This window comes from Ranitomeya imitator, chromosome 4 (genome assembly GCF_032444005.1).
Source record: "Ranitomeya imitator isolate aRanImi1 chromosome 4, aRanImi1.pri, whole genome shotgun sequence".
In the NCBI taxonomy this organism is placed as follows: Eukaryota; Metazoa; Chordata; class Amphibia; order Anura; family Dendrobatidae; genus Ranitomeya; species Ranitomeya imitator.
The window spans coordinates 548,213,908-548,229,551 of record NC_091285.1 but is presented as its reverse complement, the minus strand read 5'-3'; the positions used below and the strand labels follow the sequence as shown (position 1 = coordinate 548,229,551).

At 42.5% G+C, this 15,644-nt stretch overlaps 1 protein-coding gene across 1 annotated transcript in view; it reads left to right on the top strand.

The window, feature by feature from the left end:
* Positions 1–15,644, top strand: part of AGBL1 (AGBL carboxypeptidase 1) — a 1,336,772-nt gene that overhangs the window by 184,282 nt on the left and 1,136,846 nt on the right. Inside the window, exons 15-16 of the mRNA XM_069762409.1 lie at positions 4,838–4,925; positions 12,440–12,575. Of these exons, the coding sequence (XP_069618510.1) occupies positions 4,838–4,925; positions 12,440–12,575 (224 nt within the window). The remainder of the gene's footprint in view (positions 1–4,837; positions 4,926–12,439; positions 12,576–15,644) is intronic.

Below are 15,644 nucleotides of genomic sequence, written 5' to 3'. Positions count from 1 at the left end.
TTTCTGATAAACAGATTTATATCTTTGACCCAACCAAACTCATCAAATTTATTTGTAGGGACAAAAGAGAGACCCTTGGACAAAACGGACCTCTCCACATCACTCAGGGAATAGGAAGAAAGATTTATAATCCTATTTTCCTCCATTATTTTTTGTTTTTGGTCTCCTTTTCTTTCGGAGGATCCATACCCATAGCCTTCTTTTTCTCTAAAAAAGACAAGGATGAGGATGATGGAGAGAGTCCTGAGGGAGATATTTCCCTTCTGTAAAGGTTCCTTGTAACCATACGGTCTTGTCTTACCCATTTCTGCCTGTTGTTTTTTCTACGTGTGCCTCCAAAGATACCTCTACCTTCCAAAAAACTGGGTGCACCTCTATCAGTATCTGATGAGTCAATATCGGAGGATGATATATCTGTATTATTCTGCACCCTCCTCTCCTCCTGCAAAAACGTATACACCCTTTTCTCTTTAAATTCTTGAATATCCCGAGTAAACTGTTTATGTTTCCTGGCCTTAATCTCACTCTGAAACTGTTCAACCGTAGTTTGAAGGCTAGCTTCCCTCCTAGAGAAATCAGTGTGTGTCTTAAATTTCAAAACCTCCTCCACTTGATCAGCTAGTCTCTTGGAGGTAGCTTCAAAGGTTTTCTTCTCCTCCTCCAATAGAATAGTCATAAACCTCAAAGAACTCTCAGTGAGTTCCGTTTCCCATCTACTTAGGAGGTTAGCGGACCTAGATCTCCGTGCTGGTGTAATTGAGATCCTAAGGCCCTTTGGTACTATTTTATTCTTAATATAGTTTTCCAGTGACTGTGTCTCCCACCAGGAGCGAATGTTGTCCTTATAGCATGCAGTAAGGTTATTAAAAAGACTCCTCAAATCTGTACTTTTAGTACCACTTCCTTCTTCTGTTTCAGAGAAGGCGTCCAGAGCATCAGCCACCCATAACTCCCTATTAATTGTCCCAGACAGAAAGCCCGCCATAAATAAACAATATCACAGAAAAAGCCCTATAAATGCAAGTGCCCACAAAGAACAAAAGTAATACAGGCCCATTTACTGATCTTAAACCCAAGAGTGTTAGAATGCCCCCTCAGGAGGGCTATGACAGCATAGAGATATTTACCAGACTGGTGGTGGAGGATCTGGAAAAAATTAATACTCCGGGGAATAAGTACCATTCCAATCTAACTAAAGCTGAAAGGGAGGCATTGGATGGTTTGGCTGCTAAGAAAGATTATGTATTTAAGCCTTCGGATATGGGGGGTAACCTGGTAATCTTGGATCTGTGTCAATACCAGGAGATGTGTGAAAATATTTTGAAAGATACATCTACGTACAGACCTCTTAGAAGTGACCCTACTATTGAGTTTATGAAAGGTTTGAAAACACTACTTACTGAGGCGAGTAATGAGGGGCTAATATCAAAGAATGAGTATGATTTCATGCTTCCAAAGTTTCCAGTGTTGGCCGTGTTCTATTCATTGCCTAAAGTGCACAAGGGCTTGAGCCCATTAAAAGGTCGCCCAATAGTGGCTGGGATCGATTCGATTACGCAGAACACCAGTGTGTACATTGATAGAGTGTTAAGACCATTTGTAATTTCGTTGCCCTCTTACGTGAGGGACTCCTCGGATCTCCTCCTCAGGCTTGAGGATATAGTCCTTAGTGATGACGTATATTTTGCCTCCATTGATGTGGAGGCACTTTACAGTAACATTCCACACGATAAAGGTCTTCAAGCTGCCAGTTTTTTCCTTAGATCAAGGGGTACACAGTTGTCCCGACATAATCAGTGCATTGTTGGATTACTCGAATTTTTGCTCAAACACAATTTTTTTTGCTTTTGGGGGTAGGTTCTTCCACCAGCTCAGGGGTACGGCTATGCGGAGCCCTTGTGCTCCCACGTACGCTAATCTGTTCCTGGGCTGGTGGGAGGACCTATCAGTTTTTGGTGACGACGACGGCGTTCTGGTGGAAACCCCAAATATTATTTTGGGGTAGGTACATGGATGATGTGCTTATACTCTGGTCGGGGGATGCGTCGTCGTTCTCTAAATTTGTCGATGTACTTAATACAAACACAATTGGTCTTAGACTTACCTATGAATTCCAATGGGACTCTATAAATTTTCTTGATTTAAAAGTCTCTAGAGGCAGTACAGGACGGATTGTTACTGAGACGTATTATAAACCCACAGCTACTAATAATTTGTTACATTGGGAAAGTCATCATCCTACAGCCTTGAGGAGGGGTATACCGAGGGGCCAATATCTACGTATGAGAAGGAACTGTTCAACTGATTCAAGCTTTTACGGACAAGTGGGGGACTTGAGAGACAAATTTGTGGATAGAGGATACCCGTTGGGAGTCCTAAATGAGGCCTTTAGAAACTCCAGGACTAAGGAGAGAGCCCCTTTGCTTGTTAAAAAGGCTAGGGAGGAAGGGGGAAATGATCTTAGAATTATACGTACCTATGACAATCAATCGTATAAGGTAAGGGAAGTGATCCAGAAACACTGGGGAATTTTGAGAATGGACCCTTCTCTACGGGATATTATCCCTGATGTCCCCTCTATTACATATAGAAGGGGGAGATCAATTCGAGATCAATTGGTCCATAGTGCCTTCTTCCCTCAAGAGAAGTCTCCTACTTGGTTGGAAAAGAGACAGAATGGCACCTTCAAATGTGGAAAATGCAAATTTTGTAAATATGTCTCGAGGAGTTGCACTTTTGTGAGTTCCTCTACGGGAAAGATATATGATATGAGGCAATTTGCTAATTGCAAAACTGTAGGCGTAGTCTATCTTTTCCAGTGCAGCTGCCCCATGGATTATGTGGGGAAAACTAAACGGGAGCTGCGCAGGAGGGTAGGCGAACACATAGGAGACATTTTGAATGGACAAGATACCCCTATTTCTAATCATATTAGGGGGACACATGGAGGTGATTTGAAGTGCTGTAGTTTTTCAGTGATGGAGGTTGTTACACCACCAGTTAGAGGAGGAGACTGGGACCGTTTAATTTTGCAAATAGAGGCAAAATGGATATTCCGAATGAAGAGCATGAAACCTCAAGGCTTGAATGACCAACTACAATTTGGCTGCTTTGTGTGAGAATTGTCCTGTACCATCTCCTTATTTTGATTCCCTGATGGATTTTTTGGTCCCTTCACCCATTGTCCCAAAAGAGGGGTTGGTCATTATCATTATTTGTGGTTATTATTATTTATTTATTTGGTTCAAACACGGTCTAGAATATGGTGGGGATTTGTCTGTATGGTTTGTTTTTCAGTGTTTTTTTCTAATTTTTCATAAGGGGTTAACTCATTCACTATTATCAGTGCTATCTGCCTTATTATCTCCATTACGCTGGCGTGGTAGGCGGCGCTTGTTTAGCATAGTCTAAGCAGTCTAATGAAATCGTATAATTGTACCACTATATAGCGCCGGAGCGCATGCGTGATGTGTAGCGCATTTGCTTTCCATGGGCGTCAGGCGCTGAAGGATGAATTTGGTCTGTTACGTCATCCACAAAGGACTTCTAAGACTAACGTGGCATGCGTACTTTGAGAAGTTTGGGCGCACATTGCTTAACCCGGAAGATGAAAAGGTGCATGCGCGGTTTGAGACACATTTGCGTTTCAAGAATGGCGTTGACTTATTGCGCCATGCGCCTGCGTAGTGAGGAGTTACCTGTAAGCGGTATGACCCGGAAGTTATCGATTCAGCGTGGGTCATTAAGCGCTGATTAACACCATGAGGGGGTGAGTGCTAGTGTATTTAAAGGACGGCGAAATCGCTATGTGCAAGGCTGATTGGAACCTGTGGACAGGGATGGACATTGTTCCCCGTTGTTCCACCGCACACCTCCTTGAGTGATTTATCCTCTACCCGTCACTCAGATAAGTGAGATTTTTCTAGTATGTCTCCTGATGAACCGACCTCGGGAAAACGCGTCGAGGTGAACATACTGAGATATGTATACTGAGATGCATACACTTAGATATGTACACTTTTATGTATTTTCTATGCTTATTGGGGATTGGCTTTTTTTGTGTTAGGTGTTATGGTTTACCTTTTTTGGTGACTGTACGTACGGCTTGTTTTTTGTATTTTTCCGGTTTAGTTGCCATTTGGCGTTGTTAGGGCACATTAGGGCCAGACGACGGGAGCGGGGGCGCCATTTGCGCAGGTTTATAGGGTGCCAACCCCCGCAGACAGGCAGTATGTATCTAGGTACAGTCTAATCCCACGAGAAGGCGATAGGCCATATGGGGATATGTGCAATTGTATATTGAGTGTGCGCTATTACTGACCTATTATAGCACAAGAGCACTTTATATATTCTCTCTTGCTGCTCCAATTGCATAGCTCATTGGTTTATTGAATTTTGTTCGTTTGTCTGTTTGTATGGTCTGCTGTGTGTCTATTTTCCTCACTTGAGGGTTTTCTAGGGTGAGTCAGGGTAAGCCTACGTTGAGCGGGGGCGCCATTGCGCAGGATTTATAGGGTGCCAACCTCCGCGGCAAGGTAGGGTATAGACAGTAATAAATTAGGATTTGAGTGCACCCTGTATCTTTTTGTCAGCCTACAGTAGTCATTTTTAGGTCGTGAATGTTGTAATTTTTATCAGTATTTATAGTAAAAGTTATGTTTTATTGTGTATTGTAATTAACACCTTATCCAAGCACGTTGGCTCACCACTAGACTAACTCTACAATTCTTTCTTATTTACAAAAGGCCCCTTCTATGAGCCAACATCAATGCTATCGTATTCCTGCTCTCCTGTAAGACTCTGAAGTATGATAATAATTTTGCTTTTGTTCACACAGGTATGCAACCTGTTCTATATTCAGTGAAAGAAGCTCTTCAGGGAAAGACATATTGGATGAGAACCGGCTCCAACATCTCCTACTATAAGTAAGTCTCAACCAATCACACTCTCCTATTCACATAGCCAGTGTCACATGTAGAACAGCAAAAACAGAACTACTCTTTATAAAAGAGGTGAGACTGCTGCTCTCTTAGGCTACGTTCACACTAGCGTTGTGCGCCGCTGCGTCGGCGACGCAACGCACAACGCACGCAAAAACGCGGCAAAACGCATGCAAAAACGCTGCGTTTTGCGACGCATGCGTCGTTTTTTGCTGAAATTCGGACGCAAGAAAAATGCAACTTGTTGCGTTTTCTTGGTCCGACGTTTGCGGCAAAAAAGACGCATGCGTCGCACAATGCAACAAAAAAAAACGCATGCGTCCCCCATGTTAAATATAGGGGCGCATGACGCATGCGTCGCCGCTGCGTCGCCCGACACAAATTAGCGTAACGCTAGTGTGAACGTTACCTTATGGGGGCATTACGCTGAACATGTCTTGGTTGACACTTTGCAGCACAGTTTGTTATTTACACAGCTCAGCTTTCCATGTGTTTCTGCTTGCAGCCAGGAATAGATTAAATTCAGCCATACTGTAATAATAAATAGGGTATGCTAATACTTGAAGTTTCCCTTTAAATGTTGAGCACATGCTAGACAAGAAAAATATTTTACTTGTGTGTTTAAGGCCTTTTAATCCTTGTTGAAGTGTTCTAATGATCTGCACTTTATAAATGCAGGTTTCTTGAAGCACACCATATTATGTAGTGGGGCTTGCTGTAGCCATTAGCATCTATGTTGTATTTTTTTAAAATTTGTAATCATTTATTGGTCTAACAGTTGCATTTGCCGGATGAACTCTTAAAGGGTTATTCTTCATTGTCTCTTGAGCAGCTCACTGCTTTGCAGTCTCCTTACTTCCAGGTTTCTGGCAAGGAGTGACAGTTCTATTGAGTAGTAGAGCTGTAGTATTAGGCCTCTTTCATACTTCTGTCTTCTGCTGTGCATCATTGTGCAGTAAAATGACGTATCGACGGACGTCACGAAAATAGTGAAAAATGTGTTTGACGCATCCAGTTTAATGACGGATGCGTCGTTTGTGTTGTTGCCACAATTTGAATGGAGAAATTCCGGGATAGAGAGAGAGAAATTAATTTTTCCCGGACTTGAAAATCCTCCCGGGCATGCTCAGAGGGAAAAAACGTGATACGTCACTGGATTCCTGTGTGTGATGGTCGGCGACGGATCCTGCGCCCATAGGCTTCCATTATAACCAACGATGGATAGCACAGGACCCGTCGCTGATGATTTTCCGATGTGCAGAAAAAACGTTCTTCTGAATGTTTTCTCTCCACGATGGACCACTATTTTCCGACGGATCCAGTGCACGACGGATGAAACGGATGGCCATCCGTCACAATCCATCGCTAATGCAAGTTTATGAGAAAATGCAGTTTATGGGAAAATTTCAAAGATCAATGGATTGCGACGTGACACAAAAAACGGAAGTGTGAGAGTAGCCTTAGTTAAATGTGTTACTGCAGGACATGTGCTGAGTTATAGTTTTACTATCAGTGACGCTGATATATAGAGATAACAAGGGAATTTTGACAAGCACATGGCTCTTTGAGAGCTGTGATTGGGAAACCTGCACTGTAAGCAGGCAATGATGGGGGCTGGTGATTTTGCAAGATTTGCATCAGCAGCTAGTGAGGAGCTTAAGGTACCTTCACACTGAACAACTTAGCAAAGATAACGATAGCGATCCATGACGTTGCAGCATCCTGGATAGCGATATCGTTGTGTTTGACATGCAGCAGTGATCAGGATCCTGCTGTGACATCGCTGGTCGGAGCTAGAAGGCCAGAACTTTCGTCGCTGGATCACCCGCTGACATCACTGAATCGGCGTGTGTGACGCCGATTCAGCGATGTGTTCACTGGTAACCAGGGTAAACATCGGGTTACTAAGCGCAGGGCCGCGCTTAGTAACCCGATGTTTACCCTAGTTACCATTGTAACCGCTGTGCTCTGCTTTACGGCCGGCCGGCGCTGACACAGTGCAGGGAAGCTGAGGCCGGGGGACAGACACCGGAATGTAAGTATGTAGTGTTTGTTTTTTTTAACTTTTACAATGGTAACCAGGGTAAACATCGGGTTACTAAGCGCGGCCCTGCGCTTAGTAACCCAATGTTTACCCTGATTTCCCGGGGACTTCAGCATCGTTGGTCGCTGGAGAGCTGTCTGTGTGACAGCTCTCCAGCGACCACACAACGATGAAACAGCGACGCTGCAGCGATCGGCATCGTTGCCTATATCGCTGCAGCGTCGCTTAATGTGACGGTACCTTTAGAGGGAGAAGGAGGAATGTCCGCAGATATCTTCTGTACAGAAATCAATGGGCAGGTTAGAAGTGACTGGTATTTTAGGAAATTACCCCTCTCAAGGAATGTAACAACTGGGCACACTTAGGCAAAGTCTGGTCCAGCATTGACGACTAAGCTCCATGAAATTTAGCTGTACACTCTATTAGATTAATTGCTCTTATTGCAAGACAAATACGGCAAATAGAAAAAGCAAGTCTGTTGCAAACTTGCTTAATTTTATGTTGTCTAACAAAGCAATTTAATAAATTGAGAATATCCCTTTAGGAATGCGCTAAAGAATACTGTAAGGTAAGATTACAGACTCCACAGTCCACCACAGTTCATTTTGTGCTCAGGTACAACAGAGATCATACAATTTGTCTGAAAACTTCTCTTAAAACTAGGAAGGTTAGACCGAAGCATAATTGGTGCTGTGTGAGGAAATTGGTTTGAAATGCACTAGTGGGTACAATATAGTTTAATGGTTATTTCAAAAGTGAATATAATGGCTGGTCTCATATTCAAAGAAAATCGGGCCTCCTGACAGAGGAATACTCCTTATCAAGTGTTAGCATTCACCACCTCTTAAGAGCCGTGATTTCAATAAAGACTTCTTGACGTTCAAATGCGACTTAGTAATGACCAAAGATTTCATCCAAAACTGTGCTGTTGTTTTTATGTGTTATAAAACATGCACTTTTAAACTCTACTTCTTATGTTGACTGGAAAAAATGCTTTGGTATGTCAGGTATTAGTTTTAATCAGTGTCCTCATCTATTTGCCCTACATTCAAGGTTGTTAGGATGTGGACACTTGACTAACTCCTTCCCACAAAATGACAATGTATTTACATCCTAAGAAGGGGTCCTCACATGTGGAGTCAGTTTAGAGTTGCACGCCACTCAATTACATCTCTAAACTGAGCATTAACTAAATAAATGCAATTATAAAATCTGATTATAAAACATATATAGGCCAATTAATTAAGATTAATACACACCAGGCTTATGGAGGGACCATTGCTGTAAGTCACACCTAATTCATTAACCCCTTTCTGACATCGGACTTAATATTCAGTCCATGTGCCCTGGGTCTATCTGACCATGGATGGAATATTACTTCTGAGCGATCGCCCCAGGTCGCAGGGAGTGTGCGGGCGATGGCCGCCAGGTGTCAGCTGATTCTGGCAGCTAACACCCGGTACCAAGTGCCAAGTGCCAGGAGTGGTCATAGACTGATCCCGACACTTTAACGCCTTTCTGACCTCGGACGGGACAGTATGTCCGAGGTCAGATCCCCTGCTTTGATGCGGGCTCCGGCGGTGAGCCCGCATCAAAGCCGGGACATGTCAGCTGTTTTGAACAGCTGACATGTGCCCGCAATAGCGGCAGGTGGAATTGCGATTCACCCGCCGCTAATAACTAGTGAAATGCCGCTGTCAAATGCTGACAGCGGCAATTAACTACAGATTCTGGCCATTGAGCCGAAAATGCGCGCATCGCTGACCCCGTCATGTGATCGGGGGTCAGCAACGCGCCGGCATAACAACTAGAGGTCTTCTTGTGGACGGCGCTCATAGCAATGCAGGAATTCAGCTATAGGAGCGATCTGAGCTTCGCTCCTATGTAGCTGAGCCGATCGAGTTGTGGCAGCTTCTAGCCTCCCATGAAGACTATTGAAAAATGGCAAAAGTAAAAAAAAATGTTTTAAAAATATGAAAAAAATATATAAAAGTTTAAATCACCCCCCTTTCGCCCCATTCAAAATAAAGCAAAAGAAAATCAAATGTACACATATTTGATATCACTGCGTTCTGAATCGCCCGATCTATTAATGAAAAAAAGGATTAATTTGATCGCTAAACGGCGTAGTGAGAAAAAAATTCAAAACGCCAGAATTACGTTTTTTTGGTCGCTGCGACATTGCTTTAAAATACAATAACGGGCGATCAAAAGAATGTATCTGCACCTAAATGGTATAATTAAAAACATCAGCTCGGCTTCCAAAAAATAAGCCCTCTCCCAACACTAGATCACAAAAAATGGAGATGCTACGTGTTTCGGAATGTTGGGCAATTTTTTATTTTCTTTAGCAAAGTTTAGAATTTTTTTTTACCACTTAGATAAAAAAAACCTACACATGTTTGGTGTCTATGAACTCGTAATGACCAGAAGAATCATAATGGCAGGTCAGTTTTATCATTTAGTGAACCTAGCAAAAAATCCAAACAAAAAACAAGTGTGGGATTGCACTTTTTTTTACAATTTCACCGCACTTTGAATTTTTTTCCCATTTTCAATGATGTTCAAATGTACAACTTTTCCCGCAAAAAATAAGCAATCTTATGGCCATATTGATGGAAAATTAAAAAAGTTATGGCTCTGGAAAGGAGGGGAGCGGAAAACGAAAACGCAAAACCGAAAAAAGCTGGGGTCATGAAGGGGTTAAAAAGTCTAGCTAAAAGTTAATTTTTATGGTCTTTAGATAGGGTTTATTTGTCTTTGGCAATTTGTTAATAGATGTATGATTACCCTACGCTGATTATCTGAACAGCGTCAGTTGTTAGTGTTCAGTTTTTCTTCACCATAAATCTTTTTAAGAAGGGCCCACAAGTTTAGTTCAGGTAAATTTTTTGGGCAGCATTAACCACAGTCTCCACAGTGTAGTTCTTTAATACATGTGATAGAGCATTGTCCTGCATAAAAACCATTTTATGTGCCATTACTTGAAGAAAGTGGCTTCTAAAACGTGGAAATAAATTTGAGTTGATTTTGATTCCATCTGCAACCCATAAAGGTCCAGCTGGCTGTATATATATATATATATATATGTATATATATATATATATAATTTGTCTAAGGAGCACTTCGGTCTGTCTGTCTGTCTGTCTGTCTGTCTGTTTGTCTGTCTGTCATGGAATTCCCAATCCCAATTCGCTGATTGGTCGCGGCATCAGCGACGGGCACAGTCCGCCCGCGAAATGGCCGCCCCCTACTCCCCTGCAGTTAGTGCGCCCGCCGCCCACATAGCGTTTTAGCAGTCCGTTAAACTGACTGCGTTACACCGCGGCATAACGCCGTATACTACGTGGGCTGTTATATACTGTGTGACTGATATATACTACATGGGCAGTGATATATACTGTGTGGGCTGTGTTATTTACTGTGTGGGCTGTGTTATATACTACGTGGCTGATATATACTACGTGGCTCCTATATACCACGTGGCTGTGCTATATTCTATGTGGCTGCTATATACTACATGGCTGCTATATACTACATGGCTCTCCTATATACTACGTGGCTCTGCTATTTACTACATGGCTGTCTGTGTTATATAGTACGTGGGCTGTGTTATAAACTACGTGGCTGTACTATATACTACGTGGCTGTGCTATATACTATGTGGCTGTGCTATATACTATGTGGCTGTGCTATATACTATGTGGCTGTTATATACTACGTGGCTGTGCTATATAATATGTGGCTGCTATATATTATGTGGCTGTGCTATATACTACGTGGCTGTGCTATATACTACATACTACGTGGCTGTACTATATCCTGCACCCCGAACCCCCGACATGCTGTGATCAATCAGCGACAGACGCGGTCCAGCCGCGAATTGACGTGGGATTTAAACCACGCTTCGCTGATTGGTCGTGCCTGGCCGCGACCAATCAGCAATATTGGCGTGGTATTTAAACACCGCTTCGGTCATTGGTTGTGCCTGGCTGGTCGTGACCAATCAGCGACAGGCACAGTCTGGCCGTGAACTGGCGCCAGATTTGAACCACGCTTCGCTGATCGGCCAGCTGGGCGCGACCAATCAGCGATATTGGCGCGTAATTTAACCCCCACTCACAGCGCGACGTACATACAGTACATACATGTTCTAGAATACCCGATGCTTTACAATCGGGCCACCATCTAGTCTTTAATAATACAGCCCATAGCAGTACCTCACCTTCACGATGCTGGTGTAGAATTGGAGGTCTGTTTCTGTTACTGATCCAGTAGTCTGCTGCATTACTAGACGGGAGTGCGGGAGTATGCATAACACATATGTACTCGCTGGTCCCGACTCAGAAAGTGGCAAATCCCAGCAGCACAAAGTGACTGGAGAGTGACTGCAAACTTAACATTTTGGACCAGAAACCACCATTTGCGGTCCATTTTACCTGAGGATATCAAGCAGACTAATCATTTTGCACGTCTTGATAAAGGGCATTGATATCCATAGACCTCACTCTCCCTTATTACACAAATACACATCACCTGATCTGTTTCTATCCAATAATCAAGTTTTCTACAGCTTGGAGCTGAAAAATCTGCATAAAAATTTTGATATGGTCAAAATACTAACTTGCCTAATTATTGGAAACAAAGCGTAATTTGATACCCCAGCAGTCTGTCCATACTGTAATTACCTCCGATTTATACAGAGACGTGTAAAGGTGTTTCCAGATATGGCATGCTCTTATACAGTGTACAGTTGTGCTCAAAAGTTTACATACCCCGGCAGGGTCATTTGGATGTTTTGGGATGTCATTATGATTTAAAAAGAGAAAACACAGTAGTTTGACAATAAATGGCTTCACCCAACCACTAACCATGAGTGGAGAAAACATTTTGGTATTATCATTCATATTCTCTGAAAAAAGGCGAAGAAAGCTAAAATTCTGCCGGGGTATGTAAACGTTTGAGTATAACTGTATATAATACATTGTATTATTGAATAAAAGTTTCTTTGGGAGATTATAACACCATAATAATGTGCAATAAGAAGGGATAATATGGTAGTACAGAGTCTGTGCAGCACACAAAAGGTCAGAAAATACACTGCATGCAGCATTTCAGTGCTGGAAGTGTTCAAATAACTCATAGAATGGTGTTTTTTAAAACTTCAATCCCATTATATAGAAAATGTTATGCACACCTGAACAAATGGCCAACCCAGGGTCCTCCACTTACTGGGTTGACACTAGAAATCCTAAATCTACGGTAATTTACATGTTAAAAGACAAAGTGGTGAACACTCAACTGTAATGAGTAAGCAAATATCAACTTTGTGTTCAGTAAATCCTGTGTAATCAGGTGATCCAGAAGCAGAAGCATGAACTAAAATGTGCTACATCTTCCTGCTATTCTGACTATAAAATACTTAAACATCTCTTTTTTCTTATATTTTTACTAGAAACTTGTTTTGTTACCGAGCATCTGATGGAAAGAGGAGAAAATATTACACTTTGACTTTCACTGTGAAATTCCCACATTACGATGATGTCTGTTACTTGGCATATCATTATCCTTACACATACTCTGCTCTCTTGGTAAGAGTAACTTTCTTAAGCCATAGAATTTAGTATCTTGATTTCTTACCAGTGTTCTTAGCACGCTCACATATTCTAGTTTCCGATGCAGGATTGGACAGTGTTGTAATATTGATGTGTGGGGGATAGTTGCAAAACTCTTCCCTGCTGATACTTAGTGGATAGTATGTGAAGAGCAGGGCCATTACTAGCTTTTCTGTTGCTTGAGGCAAAAATGTAAATGGTTCCCCTCCCTTCAATGCAATTTAAACCAGAACAAACGCAATTCAGTCATTTTTGGGGGGTTTTGCTATTACGGTACTCATTATTGTTTAGTCATCTTAGGGAACTTCAACATGTGATCATCTACTTGCTTATACTGTAATAGATGGAGGCCTGATGCTATAGCAGCCTTTAGAATCTCCCCTCCTTGTGCTCACCCACCTATCAACTCTCTCTTTCCCCATGTGCTGAGTTCTCCCATCTGTGCACTCTTCTTTGGCCTGTCTACCCCATGCACTATCCCCCTTGTTTGCTGTCTCTCTCCTTCCTGTGTTGTGTTCTTCCGTCATGTCCTGTCTCGTTTGAGCTCTCCCCCCTGTGCTCTGTCTCTCTCACTCCTGTGCGCTTTCTCTCTCCCCATCTGCTGTCTTCTCCTCTCATGTCATCTCTTCTTTGACCTGTGTACCCCATGTGCTGTCCCCATTGTCTGCTCTCTCTCTCCACCACTGTGCTGTCTTCTTCCCTCATGTATTCTCTCATTTGAGCTGCCTCCCCCTTGTGTGTCCTCTTTCCTATGTGCACTCACCTCTCCCCCTGTGTTAAAATGAAAGCAAAGTAGGTAAAAGTAAATCAGACTGCCGCCATCTTTGTGCAGACAGATAGCGGCGGTCACATTAAAACGGCGCATGCACTCCTCCTGTACAAAGATGGCGGCGGTCAGTGAATCATTCGGCTGATCCGGGTGGTGGCATATTCGCGACAGTGTTCCGCTGGTGGTACCATGCTACAGGCTGCGTACTGCGTATACAGTGTGTGTGTGTGTGGTGCATACGGTGTATACAGTGTATGTGTGTGTGGTGCATACGGCATATGCAGTGTGTGTGTGTGTGTGTGTGTGTGGTGCGATGGTGTTCCGCTGGTGGTACCACCCAAGAGGCTGGTACCACAAGCAGTTTCCATATTGACACAACATTACTTGGGTGTCCTAATATGGGGGTCGGTGAACTTCCGCCGCTTGGAATTCTGGGATCCGGACACATCTGGACCAAACAGGATGTGAAGACATTACAAAGTAAGTATATATTAAGATACTGCAGTGCTCCAGTATTGCAGTTTGTAGAACAAGTGACTGTCCTTTGAAAAAACACACAGCTGAAACCACCATCAGTACAGAAATACAGCATCAGAACAACAGTCTATACAGGAACACAACACCAGAAACACCGACAGTATGCGGATGAATCACCTGAACCATTATCAGTACATGAATACATCACCAACACTTACATCAGTACATGAATACAACTCCAGGATTAACACAGCTATCAATTGCAATATGAGCTCAGTATGTCCTTAAAGATGCACTCCAATCAACATTTTTATCTTCTTAATATACTGCAATCATCACATTATATGGCACTGTCTTACAATCACTCATTTTTGCCTTCTTCCCAGCTAATTCTTCTCTTTTCCATAAGCTCTATGACATCACAAGATTACAAACTGACTAACTGAATCCTTTGAAACTTGATATAGGAAAAGAAAGTAAATTTCCCTGTATGCATCATAAGTCACCTGGCAGGGGTGGAGGGGAAGAACTGCTGGGTTAGAAGATGAAGTGGTGAATAATAAATGCAGAGATGAGACTTGTTGTTCCTACATAGAGCCTAGACAACAGAAGAATTAGCTGGGTTGAAGGGCAAATTGAGCAATTGTAAATACACAGTGCTATATAATATGATGACTGCAATATATTAAGAGGAGAAAAACTCTGATAGGCTAGCTTCTTTGAAAACGGTAAGGAGATTTTGAGAATTTGTGTCATCAGCTATCATCAGACTACAGACCATACAGGAACCACAGTACTGATTAGAAACAAGCATTATCACAAGTTAACATTTTCATCCAGGTATTGTGACATCTTCTCTGATTGGAGTCATTATTATCCCTTTCGTCTCAATCTGGTCCTGACGTCATAATAACTTTAGACATCCACCACTTGTTTTTACAAACCTCTCCTGCCTTTTACACTACATCCCAACAGTATCATATTGTTCCTGAATAAAAATACCTTCATTATGCTGTGCCCTTGACTAATTGCCCTGACTGTGCTTCCAGCATAAAACATGGCTCACACACAACTCCCTTATGATACACAGCCTCCACACCATCCACGGTTATGAACTATAACACACATCTCCCTTAATGATCTATAACCACCACACTGTTCACCCTTATGAGATATAATCTTCACGCCATCCACCCTTATGAATTAGAACCACCACAATTTTCCTACTTCATGCTGTCCTCTCTTCATCGTTTTCCCATGTTAATCTCCAACTTCAATATGTTCCCCTCTCTATACTGTGCCCATATACATACTACTCCTTCTTTATACTAGCTCTGTTAACACTGAATCTTTTCTCTATTATACCCTCACTCTACACTATACCTCCTTGTTATAACCACCCATACACATTTGGATTGCCCACACAGCATAATTTGCCCCATAGCCTCCTATGAACAATATGATGCTCTACAGCCCCCCTATAACTAGTATGATTCCCCATAACCCACTATATTCAGTATGATGCCACCATAGCTCCCATATACAGCTCTGGCAAAAATTAAGAGACCACCACATCAAAACCCTGTCATGGGCAGCCCAATCTCCAGACCTGAACCCCATTGAAAACCTCTGGAATGTAATCAAGAGGATGATGGATTGTCACAAGGCATCAAACAAAGAGCTGCTTAAATTTTTGCGCCTGAAGCAGTGTGAAAGACTGATGGAAAGCATGCCAAGATGCATGAAAGCTGTGATTAAAAATCATGGTTATTCCACAAAATATTGATTTCTGAACTCTT